Source organism: Cryptotermes secundus, unplaced genomic scaffold (assembly GCF_002891405.2).
Source record: "Cryptotermes secundus unplaced genomic scaffold, Csec_1.0 scaffold1054, whole genome shotgun sequence".
Lineage (NCBI taxonomy): Eukaryota > Metazoa > Arthropoda > Insecta > Blattodea > Kalotermitidae > Cryptotermes > Cryptotermes secundus.
In genome coordinates this window covers 223,967-239,630 of record NW_019719379.1, presented here as the reverse complement: position 1 = coordinate 239,630, position 15,664 = coordinate 223,967, and the positions used below count along the sequence as shown (strand labels likewise).

The 15,664-nt window shown below is 39.5% G+C and overlaps 1 protein-coding gene across 5 annotated transcripts in view; it reads left to right on the top strand.

Annotated features, from left to right (window-relative positions):
* Positions 1-15,664, top strand: part of LOC111866039 (leucine-rich repeat and calponin homology domain-containing protein) — a 96,101-nt gene that overhangs the window by 32,649 nt on the left and 47,788 nt on the right. For all 5 annotated transcript variants that reach the window (XR_002843083.2, XM_023854552.2, XM_033752144.1 and 2 more), the window contains exons 2-5: positions 6,936-7,080; positions 7,399-7,631; positions 12,133-12,269; positions 13,994-14,236. Coding sequence is in view for 4 of the 5 variants with exons in the window: in XM_023854552.2 (XP_023710320.1) it covers positions 6,936-7,080; positions 7,399-7,631; positions 12,133-12,269; positions 13,994-14,236 (758 nt within the window). In the remaining variant the exon portion in view is untranslated. The remainder of the gene's footprint in view (positions 1-6,935; positions 7,081-7,398; positions 7,632-12,132; positions 12,270-13,993; positions 14,237-15,664) is intronic.

The window sequence follows — 15,664 nt, the reverse complement described above, 5'->3', positions numbered from 1 at the left end:
ATTATCTTCGAGTTCTCTCGTATTTTCCCTCTCTTCCGAATCTTGCCGAAGAAGCAGTTAAGTTAAATCTTCCATATATTCTTCTTAGCTCAATTCTTGCAGTTCAGCATTTATTTCATTGTCTCCTGCAGGACCTGTGCTCCTCAGTTTTACCAGGTCTTCTTTCGGGTCTCCTCTGCGTCTTTGTTTGTTTGTTTTTTTCTTTTTGGTGGAACATATCTTTTGCTAATTGCACGCGGTAGCGTAGTTGGTTGAAGCACTATACTACACGCCGGAAGGTCGCTGGATCGAATCCCGATGAGGTCATTGGATTTTTTTTTTTCAATTTACCTAATCCTTCCAGCCGCAAAATGACCCGGGGATCAACTCAACTTCTAACAGAAATTAGTACCGGAATTATTCTTTGGGGTAAAGGGCGGCCGGCGCGTAAGGCTGACAACCTTACCGCCATCTATAAGCCGATTGTCTAGAAAATTTGGGAACCTCAGCATATCACAACCCTATGGGCCTCCACAGTCTGTTACAGGGATACCTTTACAGGACCTGAACCAGCCTGTGGCATCTCTATAGGAGTTTCCAGACAGGCAATCAGAGACTGGACAAACAGGAAACACAAGAAATACTGGGGATCCTTGACTGGACTCAGGCAAACAAAGGGACTCATACGAGGACCCTCAGCTAAGAGAGCGAAGGAACTGTTGAAGTTAAACAGGAACCAGGTACGATGGGTGGTGGGACTACTTACAGGACACTGTCACCTCAAAGGACACCTCTTCAAACTGGGACTAAGTAATAGTCCAACTTGTGAGAGGTGTCAAGAAGACAATGAAACAGCCACACATATCCTGTGTGAATGTGAGGCCTTAGCGTATTTAAAATTACGTCACTTGGGTCAATACTTATGGAACCAAGTGACTATTTCGACGCCCCCACGTACAAAATCCTGAGCTTCATTCGAAGCGCAGGATTGCTGAGGGGATAATCAAAAGGGAAGCACAATAGACCACTGTAGGTCGCGGTGTAAGGGTCGAGAAGGCCTACCCCTCATGCATTCATTCATTCATTCATTCATTCATTCATTCATTCATTCATTCATTCATACTTTTACTTTTGGGCCGCGCCATAGCTCAGGCGGTTAGTCGCTGGCTTCCCACCGCGACGGCCCGGGTTCGATCCCGGTTCTGGTCAAGTGGTATTTGTGGTGGACAAAATGGCGTTGGGGCCGGTTTTCTCCGAGTACTTCGGTTTCCCCCGCCAATCTTCATCCCACCAATTGCTCCACAATCACCCTTACCTATCATCTGGGGCTGGTACAATAGGCCAGAAGTGACCGCAGTACAAGGGACTTAGTCCCACCCCACTAGCAACAAAAAAAAATGCTTTTACTTGTGTGCAGTATAGATGTTCCTATTCTGTATTTCATCACTGAATGACTGTGCACGTCGCCTCACGGGTGCAGTTCCTGTAGCACGTGGCGAAGGGGTGCTGTCTCTAGGGTGAGAAAGAGAAAGTGTATGTGTGTGCAGGGGGATGAATGGAAGCAGGAGAATTGAGATAGAACTCGCAGGAGATATGCACAGTGGTTGTAGTATTGATTTTATATGTAGCTCCACAACCACAGGGCATGTAATTCACGTTTCCTTCTTCATGAGAACTGCAATAAAAGTTAACTGGATGGTGATAGTTGTGAAATGGTATTCAATCTGAAAACAGTGTAGGGCTGTATAAAACAAGTTTCTAAAAGAATTTATAGCGTATACTTTCTTTTATTTTAACTGCTTCTGCATAGAATAAATTATGTATTAATGATTATGAATTCGGTGACTCAAGAGCATATTTGTGCATCAGCACCGCCAGTGTGGATTTAAATTGCCTGAAAGTTATCACACTTTATCTGAGAGTTCCTTGCAGAATTTATGATGTTTTTGCTCGTGATAAAATGCGCACGCTCGTAATTTGTAGGTAATAATTGAGGAGCTATTTCAAGGAAATAGCGGCTCCGGTCTAGAAAACCGAGATTAACTACCGTGGGGATCCGTTGCGCTGACCACGTGACACCCTCTATTCGCAAAAGTTGGCACTAACTTCGCCGACACGCGGCGGTTGCTTGCGGACTACAGGCTACGGAGTTTGTTTTTTGTTTTTGTTTGATGGAGTTGGCTCCAGTTGGCTTAACATTCATGCTAAGAAGCATCACGATAATCATTCAGTTCAGAAGTTTTTTTTTCTGGACTTACACGAAAATGTAAATGTAAACTCTGTATAACGAAATCTCTCTTCTAGGATATAATCCATGTAGTACGTTGAAAGCCAACGTTTCGGAGGAACATGTTGCTTCCATCATCAGGGATGAAGAGTATGCCAAATAAACCAGCATGAAACGGGAACCTTCCGTGGCCGCAGTACAGTAGACAAATGTCACTTGTCCTGCACCTTCATGCATTTGTATATTTGCCCTTCTTTCAGCTGTTAATATGTTAAATGTGTTGGGTGAGCTTAGGGCATCCCCCGGTCTTCTCGGGTATGACCCTTGCGGCGATGTCCCGATCCGAAGGATACAGCTGCATGGATTCGGGAATGGGGAATGCCTATCGAGCAGCAGTAATAGGCCCAGATCCTGTAAATTGCTGCTCGTCCTCCCCAACAAAGTCATTCTTAGGTTCGGGACCCCATGACCAAATNTATGACCCTTGCGGCGATGTCCCGATCCGAAGGATACAGCTGCATAGATTCGGGAATGGGGAATGCCTATCGAGCAGCAGTAATAGGCCCAAATCCAGTAAATTGCTGCTCGTCCTCCCCAGCAAAGTCATTCTTAAGTTTGGGACCCATGACCAAAGTTTTGTTCGTTCCAAGACCTTTAAGTGTTTGGAAATGTTATCTCTTATGCAAGAAGAGGGGGTAGTAATAGGAATGCTGTTTGGCCAGCTTTAAATGCTTGGTTCGAACCCGACAGAAAACACGAACGGAATCACTTCCCATGCTACAGTAGTACTAGGCAACGGAACAATGACAAGTTTCCTTGTAATAAAGCAGTAGCGGAAGCCCAGAAGGTTTCAGGCTTTGAGGGGGCGCCGTATACCCCCGCTCTACTTGTTCTTATGCTTCATACTGGTATCTTACCTAGCTTATTCGAACCTGAAGGTGGAGGTGACATGTTACTTCGAAACACTGATTGACTTTCAGCGGAGTAAAAGGTAAAGTTGTCCCTGTGCTCAACGAATTTAAGCACTACGCCGTGAAGGAATATGTGGGAGTGGATGTATAGATCCACATTTTCTTGACCTATGCACTTTTTGGAGATGAGTGGTTAGCTTCACGCCCCGGCCGCTTTACGCCCGAGGAAAGAGCCCCCGGTACCCATTGGATAGGAGGTTCTGTGGACGCCAGAGCTGGTCTGGACGATTTGGAGAAGAGAAAATTCTTGACCCTATCGCGAATCGAACTCCGACCCCTGAGTCGTCCAGGCTGTAGGTAGTCGCTAGAAGTACACGGTTTTATATCCCAGAATATACAGCTGTATAATTGAAGATGTTAGACGTCTTGAGACGCTACGGGTGCAAGAGCGTGGCGTGGAGTAGACATAGCTCACGTGGAATAGACTCATTCATGGCTTTCCCTCCGTGTTTTTAGCTTCAGAGTACATTTCTTAGCAGCAGCTTTCGTTTCTGCCGTATTGTCTTTTTCAAGTAACGTACGTTTAAGGATAAACAAAGAAGGCCCAAGAAAAGCAAATGGAGACCGTCGCTGTTCCCTTTGATTCTTGTTTTAATTGACGGACTCTTTCAGGACGTCGGTTATACAGTGTTGAATAGCGAAATGACTATGCATGCAGGGAGATTCACATAAATCGTTAGAACTTCCGTCAAGTTAGCCGGTTTGTGGATCGAGAATGGAACCCTTAAACTTCTGAAATACGAAGCAGATTTCCTGTCATTTACATTACTACAGTGCCGGCTGTTATCTCGTGTTTGTGTACTAAATTGTTGAAAGATGGTTTTCTTTATTTTCCTCTTTTCTTTTTTCTTTTCTTTTTTTTTTAATTTGCATGTAATGAAGGAGGCAGGATAGCGTAGTCGGTATAGAGACCGTGTATGGGCTGGGAGACCGAAGGGTTGGAGTTCGAGTCCCGGTGGGATCAAGAATTTTCTGTTCTCCACGTCGTTCATACCGGCTCTGGGGTCGACCCAAACTCGTATCCAATGGGTACCGGGGGCTCTTTCCCCGGGGGTAAAGTGGCCGGTGTGTGAAGTTGACCACTCACTTCCAACTAGTGTTGAAGTCAAGAAAATGTGGATCTATACATCCACTCCACCATACGCCTTCGTGGCTGAGTGCTTAATTAGTTAAGCACTGGATGAAGTTAGCACATTATAGTCTCAAGTTTTTAAGCTTTGCCAGAATATCTCATGGTATGAAACGTCAATGAAAACTATTTTTATAGTTTAATCCAACGAATTCTGTACCGTGTGTATACTGAGCTCAGTCTTACTGGCAGTTGATTGGTGTGGTGTGAGGCCGGTGTTGGGGAGACGAGAGGAGTTATAGTGCCATGTAATTCAGATGTGTGTGTATACATAAAGAAGCTGTTTTATGTGAGCGCAATATCAGAAGACCCTTTTATCTTTTCTGAACTAATTAGAACATGTGTCGATCTTGCGAAACAGTGCACTTCTTTGTAACTAGTTGATGTACGGTTCCTGGTTACCATAAAGTTCCTCCCTTGCATGGATATAATTAAGGTCACCAGTTCTCACAAAACCCCTGTCGGACTTTCAGAGAAACAGTATGGTCACAGCATGTCACACATTTTTCGAGGTGTTCTATTCGCTTCCGTCCCATATACGGTACTACTTGCAGGAAAAACGCCTTCGTTTTCGCCACAGCAAGCCAGCAATGTCGAAATCATATTTCGGGGACTCGACTAACATTACAGAATAAATTGCATAACATAATTACTTGATTCGTACGACTTCATTAGTAACCTCCGCATGGCGCCAAGTTAAGGAATTCGTGGAGCCGTACCTCCGCTCCCCAAACGTCTTCATGGCGCGGAGTGTCAGTCGCATATTTTGCCTTATTAACTGGTATAGTTTCAACTCATTAGTGAATTAACATGAGCGTTTCTTGACACAGTAGCCATTCTATGAAACTTGTTTCTTATGTATTTGTTTAATGACGCTGTTTCACTTGCAGATGTCATATGTGAAATGTGATGGTAAGATAATCATGAATGGGCAGCTCGTAATGATATGCAAGGAAAGGGCTATGACCTGTTTTAAGGTATTGTCCAGACATTCACTTGGAGAGACTGAAAAGACCCAAATAATTTTAGTCCATGTGAGATACAAGGCTGTCACGGCAGTTATTATGAAGAAAGCTATCTTCTGGACTGTAACGCCATGTAGTCTGATAGAAGTTTAACGATGTTTTGGAGAAACGAACTGCTTCCTTCTTCCGGGAAAACTAAGCTAATCAAGCTGCTTTCTGCTTGTTTTACCCTTTTATTCATTGACCCTGATGACTGAGGCAGTATGTTCCTCAAAAATGTCAGTAAACATGTAGCAACTACCCCTATGTCGTATCCTGAAAGATGTGTCTGGGGTCTTGGCTGAAATTATAATTGGATACCTGCTAAATACACATATAGAGCGTTACCATTATAGAATACCAGTTTGCTTGTTAGATTTTTTGTTATGTACACAGCTCTCTTAACATGGTACTTATATACCATATCCATTCCAAAGTATACTGGTATGAAAGTTTTGGGGGACATAGAGCTAAAGCTTTATTGTGTCTGATCTTGACCCAAAATGTGGGTGACAAGCTTTATTCTTTTCACTACAGATAGTTCTTCTTTGATACTAGTTACAGAGGAATAACATTAGTGTAAAACCCTGTTTTCCAGAATTATGCTTTACTACTCTGTTTGACAGTATTACATGGCAGTCTCATTTCATATGGATTTCGCTGATTAGAGGGCTTCAGCACTAATGTTCCATGCTTGTAGGAGTGAGAGTCAGTAATAAGTCTCAGATGTGTGTAAATTGTAAGATGTGATTTTCGAACCTGGAAAAAACATTTATTTCTCGACATATCCTGCACCAACCTTGATATACTTCTCCAATTGCTTTACCTGTGCGTCGAAACCCACGGCATAGAAGTCCTTTGACTCTTGTCTCAGCCACTTCTGCACCTCTGTTTTAACCTCTTTGTCGTGAGCAAAATGTTTGCCACCAAGGTGGAACTACTTTACGCAGGAAACACTTCCCACCACAAACAGGAAACGTTTCTTAATGAATATTCTTTGCATTGAGTCCTTTTGCCCACAGAAAACGCACAACAGAACGCTGCTCTTCAGTAGGTCACGCCTCAAGTACGGTCACCATTTTGACTACTGAAACCAGCTTCTGAAAATGCGCATTTGTGTCTGCTACCTAGACTATCATGAAGCTGGACTCTGCTGCTACCTAGTGACAGACATAGACAACCTAATATGACCATTATAGCTGTTTTACTCCCATTTATGGCATATTTACCAACTCTCCCTTTTATTGTAGAGTTCTGGTTACTTGCTATTCTGAATAGTTTTTTTTTTAATGTGTATAGTTTGGTCAGCCTCTAGGTGAATGTTGGGTCAGTACCTTGAAATAGACCATTATTGCCTCTTTTGATATCCTTTTGTAGTCGCCATTCAGCACCATCTTATTGTTTAATTTTGTGTCTTATAATAACCTCTGCGATTCATGCAGGAGCAGAAAGTAACCTAAGAATTAATCATATGAATTTGCAGTTCTTCAGAGTAAAATTGATGGGTGTGAATGTAATTTAGAGATTATCGAGTTTATTACAAAGAGTATTAGTTCTAAACCTGTCACAGTTCACAATTAGGTTGCTGGTAGTTATTGTTAAAATGGTTAATCTGTTTATTGCAGATTTATCAAAAAACCGATTTGGTGAACTTCCAGTAGAAGTGACTGAATTCTACTTCCTAGAAAGGCTTTATCTGTACCACAACACCATCAGGTCAATACCTGACTCTGTAGTGTACCTTCAGTCTCTCATATATTTGGATCTCAGGTGAGTCACATTATATCAGCAAAATTGTAACATGTCCTTACCAACACGAGAACAATATGACTGCAAGAACCTGTTCCTATCTTACTTTCCATATTTGTAAAAAAATTGACATTATCACCATCAGTCATTTTAGTGGTTTTCCTGGTGCAGTAATGAAATCCATTGTCATTATAGAAACAAAATGGGAACTTCAGCTTCTGAACTGATCGCTGTTTGGGGTCATGAAGAACAGTTGACACACGTTTTACTACATGTTTTATTATTCACTGTTAATATGTCTGATAATATAATATTAATGTGCTGCTGTTGTTAAACTAGCCGGAACCAGCTGAGCGTGCTTCCCAGCACTCTCTGCCAGCTACCTCTCGAAGTATTGCTAGTAGCAAATAATAAATTGGTTGCACTTCCTGAGGAATTAGGCCGTATGAAGACATTGGCTGAATTAGATGCTAGCTGTAATGAAATCTCACATCTTCCCCCACAACTTGGTGAACTGTCAGTCCTCAAGTCGCTCAACATACGCCGCAATCACCTTGTGGAGCTGCCAATAGGTAACAGATTCCATTCTGTCTTATTATTAATTAAAATTTGTTTTCTTAGTAGTTACTCTCTTTCAGATTATGTGGAGTTGTGAAAGTGTATTATTTTATATAAAGATTCTGCTTGACATAATAATCAAGACTTATATCAGTAAATGGTGATGATATCAATATACGTAGGTCATACCGAAAGTCATGAGTAACTTTCTTTTGCATGCAGCCTGGGAACAGCAGACGAAAGAGAGTACGGTGGTAGGTGGAACCAGCTGTTGTGTTAACCTTGAGTGTCTTGTGACGTCAATAGCTTGCATCACGTGACCAGTATCACTCCTGACAAAATGGCCAACAATGATATGTCATTTCGCCAGCGTGCTGTCATCAAATTTCATGTGAAAGAGGAAATCCCTGCTGCAGAAATTCACCAGAGACTTCAGCATGCTTATGGAAATGCGTGCATGGGTCCGAGCAGTGTTTGAAGATGGGTGAAACATCTTAAAAATGGGAACACCAGCATCGAAGATGAGCCTCAGAGCAGTCGTCCTCGAACAGCCTCAACTGAACGCAACAAGGATAGAGTGGATGAGATCATTCAAGATGACAGGCGTGTGACTGTGGACACAATAGCCTGAAAACTTGGAATAGGGAACAGTGCAGTACAGGAGATGATTGAAAGCTTGGGCTATAGGAAAGTTTGTGCTCGTTGGGTCCCGCGGTTATTGACCAAAGACCACAAAGGTCAGCAAAAAGCCATCACCTCAGAACTGCTGCAGAGATATCAACACAAAGGCGATTTGTGAAGGGTCAGCTGCATGGACAACGTTTTAGACAAGGGAGGCAATTCAGAAAGCAGTGCGTCAGTCTCTTAGGATGGCTGGAATGGAATTTCACAGAAGGGGAATTTTCAATCTCTCAGAATGCTGGGAGAAATGTGTACAAAGAAGTGGCGATTATGTGGAAAAATAAAGAAAGGTCTGTAGAATGAGATGGTGTATTTGGTTTGTCAGTAATAAAGCATGTTACTTTACAAAAAATTGTTGCTCATGACTTTCAGTACAACACTCGTATAAGTAGTAAATTCTTGTTTCTATTTGAATCTCAAGTCTTCATGACAGTGCAGTTAGCATGTTGGAACTAAAAGTTGGAACTAAACATTACTATCTGAACAAATCGTATTGAATATTTTAATTTTAATTAATTTCTGATGAGATTCATTTGCCTTCTGAATGGGTAACTTGACAGTATAATATAATGCACTCATTAGCAGTGTATTTTGAATGTCTTTGTGTGTTATAGGAGTATGAATATGTCAGTAGCGGACTTTAGGATTGGGTGCAAATTGTGTTGTATGGGCATTTGATGCATTTCACAGTATTTTCTGTGCTTTAAGTACTTTGTTTCCGACAATTTAGTGATAGTAGAAATGCATTGTACATGGCTAAGCCTCACAAAAGAAAGCCAGACATTTGAAGTGTCTTAATTTCTAGTTATATTCTGAAATGTGGAAGTACTTGAACCAGGTAATGCAATTACATGTGAAATACAGCAGTGAAATAATCAGGTAAGAGGTAGGATGTCCCTGTGCTTAACTAATTAAGCATTGCACCATGAAGGTGTATGGGGGAGTGGATGTATAGAACCACATTTTCTTGACCTTGCCACTAGTTTGAGGTGAGAGGTCATCTTCACACCCCGGCTGCTTTACCCCCACAGAAAAATCCCCTGATACTTATTGGATAGGAGGTTGGGTGAGCCCCAGAGATGGTTTGGACAAGTTGGAGAAGGGAAAAATCTTGACCCTACCAGGACTCGAACTCCAACCCCTTGGTTATCGAGCTCATAGCCAGTGGCTATACCGGCTGTGTTATCCAGGCTTCCTGAAGTAATCAGGTGGTCTTTATTTTGTGAAATTTAGTGGCACTGGTAAAGTGGCTCATGTTTTAATCATAAATATTGGATACTAGTACACTGGCTTACACTTTGACTGTGAAGATGCAGGACATATGTTCCTCTGATTCTTAGGCTCTGTGCAAACTGCATGACGTTACAACCCTGAAATCCCTGCTCTTCATAGTTGGATTTAGTTTTATATGCAGTAGCAGTAAGTGTTCTGTTGAATCTGTGGCTTTTCCTTCTTCCTTCTATACTAACTAGTTTTGTAAAATGTGATCATGATTTCTTGCTGCTTCTCACTTCTATCCTAGATTAACGTGGAAGCTTGGATGTTTTTTAAACGTAGAACTTAATGTTGTCCCCTGTTGATATTTGTGTGGTTGCTGACAACACAGTCATCAGTTGCAAGAATATGGATCTGTATCGTAACCATTAATTTTAATTACTTGAGTTATATTCATAAGTGCCTGATGGTTACCTAATTAAATGATCAAAACTTGTAGCACAGTTACATTTTGATTAAAGACATATACTAACATCTGTTGTCTTTATTGAAGATATCCCCACATTGTTTGTTGTGTCAGCTGTTGTAACATAAGTAATTAAATACTATGTACACAACAGGATGCAATCTATAAAGCTTATATCACAGGTATTTGTGTGGGTTAAGAGATTTCAAGAAGAAATGGAAGGTATTGGTAAAGGGAATTGCAAATGCTCTAGTCTTCTGACAGCTTCAAAATTTATGTGGTAACAGTGACACAGAACTAATGAAGGGTGGTGGTTGATTGAATATTCAGAAATTAGCTCTTGAAACTTAGCTTGAATACAGAAGTTGTTAGACTGATATTGATAGAAAATCAGAGATGAAGAGAGTTTATGCAATGATGATAAAGAATTCCAGTGTGATGAGAACTGTGTTTGCCTGTAAGACCCACATCTTCACCCTATATCCAGAATGTCTCTGTGACCCATTCAACATCCTGTTCAGTTTATAGCAAGAACTGTGTCCCCAGCAGCAATCGTGTTTACTCAAGTTGACTATTTCTATATCCATTGGTGTTTAACCATGTAAGGATTTATGGAATGCTGAATAAGTAAATGAATGACAGCCAGGGCACAATAATAACATGCACCTGTTTTGAGGTTAAGAATATGTGGAGCTCTACTCACATGCTCTTATAAGCCATTATTCTATGGTGCTAAGAATGAGAATAATTTATTTGGCCTGTGTGTTTTATTACACACACTACAGAATTTCTATTAAAGATTAATACACCCACAGTTTTATTAAATGGTAGTTAGTTATTTCTACATATCATATTCTCATAAGGTCAGTTGCCTTTGTTCCCTATTTTATTAAAAGTGAATAAAAAATATCTTTGTTATGTATACTATTCTACCACTTGATATACTTAAGTGGCACTGACTAAGTGTTTTGGGTTACAACTAAATATTGCTTTATGCATTTTGCATGGAAGTGGTTTCCCCTCTCTTCATGCCTTCATTTTGTTGATGACTTTGTTCTGCTATAATTCTAAATATCTGTTAAAATGTTTATTTGGGTGTTCCAGTGCTTTCTTTGGTATCTTTCTGTAGGTTTTCAGTGAGTTAGAAGGAAAATCTAGAATATATAAAACTGCATTTCTGAAACCATATGTTCACTTGTCTGAAACTGTTAAAAATGTCTTGTTTTATGAATGGAATGCTTTCCTTGAAAGTTGTTTAGTAAGCAGAAATTAGCTAAACGGAACTGATTATGCCATTAATTTAAAGACAGTAATGGCATATTCAGTGATCTGGTGTAGTACAGGTACTACTCATTATAAGCAAATTTTAAAAATGTGATTTAGTTTCAATGTACTCAACTAATTTAGATGCATTTCAGTTAATATCACTTGCTTCAATGCAGATTTCTTGCTGATCTGGAGAGGTGAGGAGGAGGGGGAATAGCATATTGTACAGGTGGCAGTAGAGAAATGCTAGGGGAGGAAGAAAAATTTGGCATAGATAATTTTAATTTATGCAGTTTCACCCTCTGAGGCGTCTTTTAAATTTATTTTAAATATAGGACACTTAAACACACATAAATTTAGGAGTACCTGTATAAACATTTACGAATAATACTAAGGGAGCATAAATGTGTATGTGTTGACATATGTATTTATTTATCACAATAAACAGTAATTAATTTGTCAGGATCAGTGCTTATGAAGATATTTTTTTATAGAACTCATGAAAAAATTCAGTTTGAGTACTGTGTGTATAAAATGTCCCAGTACAGAAATAGTATGAGTGTGATTGAAGAAGGCTAGAAACGCACATTTTGACATGTTTTGTTGCAAGGAAGATACATTAAACATTCATTAAAGGGGATATTAATTTTTTAAATGTGTTAATATGAAAATTCTTTAACTGAGCATTCATAAAACAAGAAGTTCGATGCTCTGGCCTTTTCATACAGTTACTGTGATTGCAGTTCTTTTGTAAGGAGTGGTAATGGGAATGTAGGGGACCAAGTAAAGTTGCTTATTTAAGTCCTACTTTATCCTTTACTCTTCCTTCACTTCCTTTGTTCCCTTGAAATCAATAAGTATGTGATATGTGTTATTCTGCTCTTTAGAAATCGTGTATCTCAGGCTGGTGAAACTAGACATCAGTGGCAATAGAATCTCGACATTGCCGGTGGAGCTCCGTACCATGACCACATTGGTCGACCTAAATCTAAGTCATAATCCTCTCACATCCCCACCATCTTATGTAAGTGGAGAATGTCTTTTGTAATTTATTTATTGAATTTACCAAGTTTGTTGCTTTGAACCACTTCTGTTATGTAGTTCAGTAGATTTAGCAAAGTTCTCATTACATTTAGTTAGATACTTACTTTAGAGTTACATGCTTTGTATTGTATAAGGGATTTTATTGATCATGTTGTGAATTACTTTAGTTTTCTTTGTCATATGGGCTAACATTTAATTGTATGTAGTAAAACGTATGCTATATATCTTATATAATTCATATTTCTCTCTCTTTAAAGACATTTTCAAACCAATGTCAAATATTTTGTACAATCAGTATAGTTCTCTAGCTGTTTCTTGAAATCACAAAACTAATGGTGATGAGTTCATAGTAAATCCTGAATGTTTTCTTGCATCCAGTATTGTGGCATAAAATAATTTATTTAGTGAGAACAGTCATGGTAACATGAACTCCAGCTCTTAGAAAATATATTCCAGATTCATTCATTGTGTCTGTGTATTTCTTAGTAGCTCAGATATCGAAGAGATTTACGAGAGGCATGAAGTTTAACTGTACATCTATATAAAATGGCATTCATTAATCAGACATTGGAAACTTGGTATAGTGAACTAAATTAAAGTTGTGAAAGGAAAACATTTTTAGAAATGTTGGAATTTTAATGTTGCTAACACACAGAATACTACTGTTGTGAATGCCTGCCATATAGGTTTCTCATATTCTATGAACATTAAAACATTTGTGGCAGAGTGAGTTACTAGTGGATACCCACATGATTGAAAGTGTCCATCTTGCTAATTATTGACAATGATTGGAAAGGTGTTTCTTTAGGCTTCCTCTGGGCTGTAGGCAAGTTGTAGGTTGTAGGTTTCACAGTTAACGCAGGAAAGCAGAATTTTGATGTATACCATTGCAGCATTTACAGCAGCCAGTGTGCAAAACTTGTGAATGAAAATATATGCACAGTGCCCATTGCTTTATTGTGGCAATTTTGTTTATTCTTCTAGGTCATGGTAAATTTCTAAAACAATACCACATTTGATACAGCTATTTATGTTTTTCATTGTGGCATTTTACTTTCCAATTTCATTAAAGATTTTATCTGACTTGTCTTTTCTGTCAGCATACTGGAGGAAAGTGAGAATATTCTCTTTCTTATAAATTGATTATATCATAAAAACAGCTTGTGCTTATGAGAATGCTGAATTCAGACATTTGAATTTATTCAGAATAATTAGTAACTTATTTGTCATGGGAAGATACTGCTCTTTTCCAGTCACATGCTTCTACTATTCACAGTATGATTATAATTACGATATTGAAGAAAGTGAACAGAACAGAACATGGAATTACCTTTTAAAAGTAAGTGCAGTAGCAAGAATACTTAAGAAAGATTCTGGGTGTTCCCTACATTTGATTATAATGTTATAGCCAAAGGATGGAGTCAAGTGTGGTACTGAGCGATGTGGGAGTTTTGAATCACAGTTGAGCCTCATCCTCATTATGAAGTGGCATACAAAGAGATTTGTATCGTGTTGTGACAAAGTTAAATTTACATATTTTCCATTTCAGCCTGTACGATATGATTATTTTGTTTTAAAAATGGATGCAAGAATAATTCAAGGAATAATACTTTTTAATCGTACATATCACAAAACAGTGTATGAAATTTGTGCCACGACATGTTCCATATTGTATGCATTACTTTTTACTACTTTTATCTTTAGTTATGCACAAGGGGTCGTGTCCATGTCTTCAAATATTTGGAGATTCAAGCAATAAAGGAAGACAAGAAAAGAGGTATACTGAATGAAGAGCTCAGGAGGGTGCATAGAAAAGCAGGACACTTGTCAGATTTTCGGTTTGCAAATGGCCTATCTTCAGAGTTACGACAAAAAAGGTACACAGTGGACAGCGGCTACAGCACAAGTGATGGAATGGATAAAAGATGGTCACAGGAAATTGGGAAGGTTAGAGATGGACCTTATATTATTAATGTTGTTATTTCTCATTTTATATCTGCCAAGTTAAATATGCCTGTTTACTCACCCCAGAGCTTGATGTTTGGACAGGGAGGGTTAGAAGAATGCTGAACTTGTTGCTGTGACAGCCAGACTACTAGAATATTGTGTCGTATTAGAGATCTCTTTGTACAGATCTTGACGGATTTCCTTAGACTCAGAATGTGTGGATAGAGTGAAGGTTACTTGTGAAAACTATCAGTGAAAGCCAAGTCTAATAATACAAATTCTGAAGTAGTTAAAAAAAAAAAGAACCGTTCCCTCACTTATTCATGAAAATTATGCAAGTGAATGTGGTAAATTTGTTAGTTTTTAAGACTGTAGAGGGAATATTGAAATGAAACATAGATATCAGTATAATAGTAGATAAAACATCTGATTCAAATGCTGTTTTTTGGTTTTAATTACTTTTTGATGAATGAAGGTGATCTGATGTTATAGATTATGAATTAATAATTCTGTATACTAGATCTATACTTAAGTTTATGTTGCATGTATGTAAATTTCCCAACCCCATTAAGCACTGTCATGAAACTATTAATAATAATATTGTGACATGTTGCGCAAAGGAGAACCCCCCCACCAGCAGTGACGCGGCGGGTGAGTCAGCGCTCCCCTCCCCCTCCGCACGGTAACGTAACGGTGGTAACAGCGGTTACTACCGCTAGCGTTACTAGCAACACAGCGCCAGGCAACAAGGGTGCTTATTACGTGGCCGTTTTCTGTATTGTCCGATCGAGGCTACATGAGGCGCAGCGAAGGCTATTCACAGTTAGTCCTGGAGCTACCTACGAGTCAGTCCTGGAGCTACCTCCGAGTTAATTCCGAGTTAGCCAGCAACCAGTCAGTTGTATTGTGGCATTTGGAGTGTACTATTTGTGATACTGCAGACAGCAGTAATCGTAAATCTGTAATTTGGGTGATTGTAAGTGCGAATGTGAAATAAAATTCGCTACATCAAATACGGCGTGAAGTTATTTGTCGCGATATACACCCAATACGCGACAATTGGTGTCAGAAGTGGGATTTGGACTTACACACGTGACCAACGAGCTTCGAACTCGAGACACGTGACAATTTGGTGTCAGAATTTTTACGAGCTTAAATACGCCTCAGAGAATTTTACTGCTACAAAATGGAGATGCAGCAGATGATGGAACTTCTCCTGAAAGAAATCAGAACCATTCACGAGAAGGAGGAGGCAAACAGGAAGAAAGACAAAGAAGAGATGGAGGAAAAGAGAAGGAAAGAGAAGGAAGAGATGGAGGAAAAGAGGAGGAAGGAGAAAGAAGAAATGGAGGCCAATAGGAGGAAAGACAAAGAGGATTTCCTGGCGAAATTAGACTCCTATCAAGAAAAGGCAGATAGCCTGCTGAC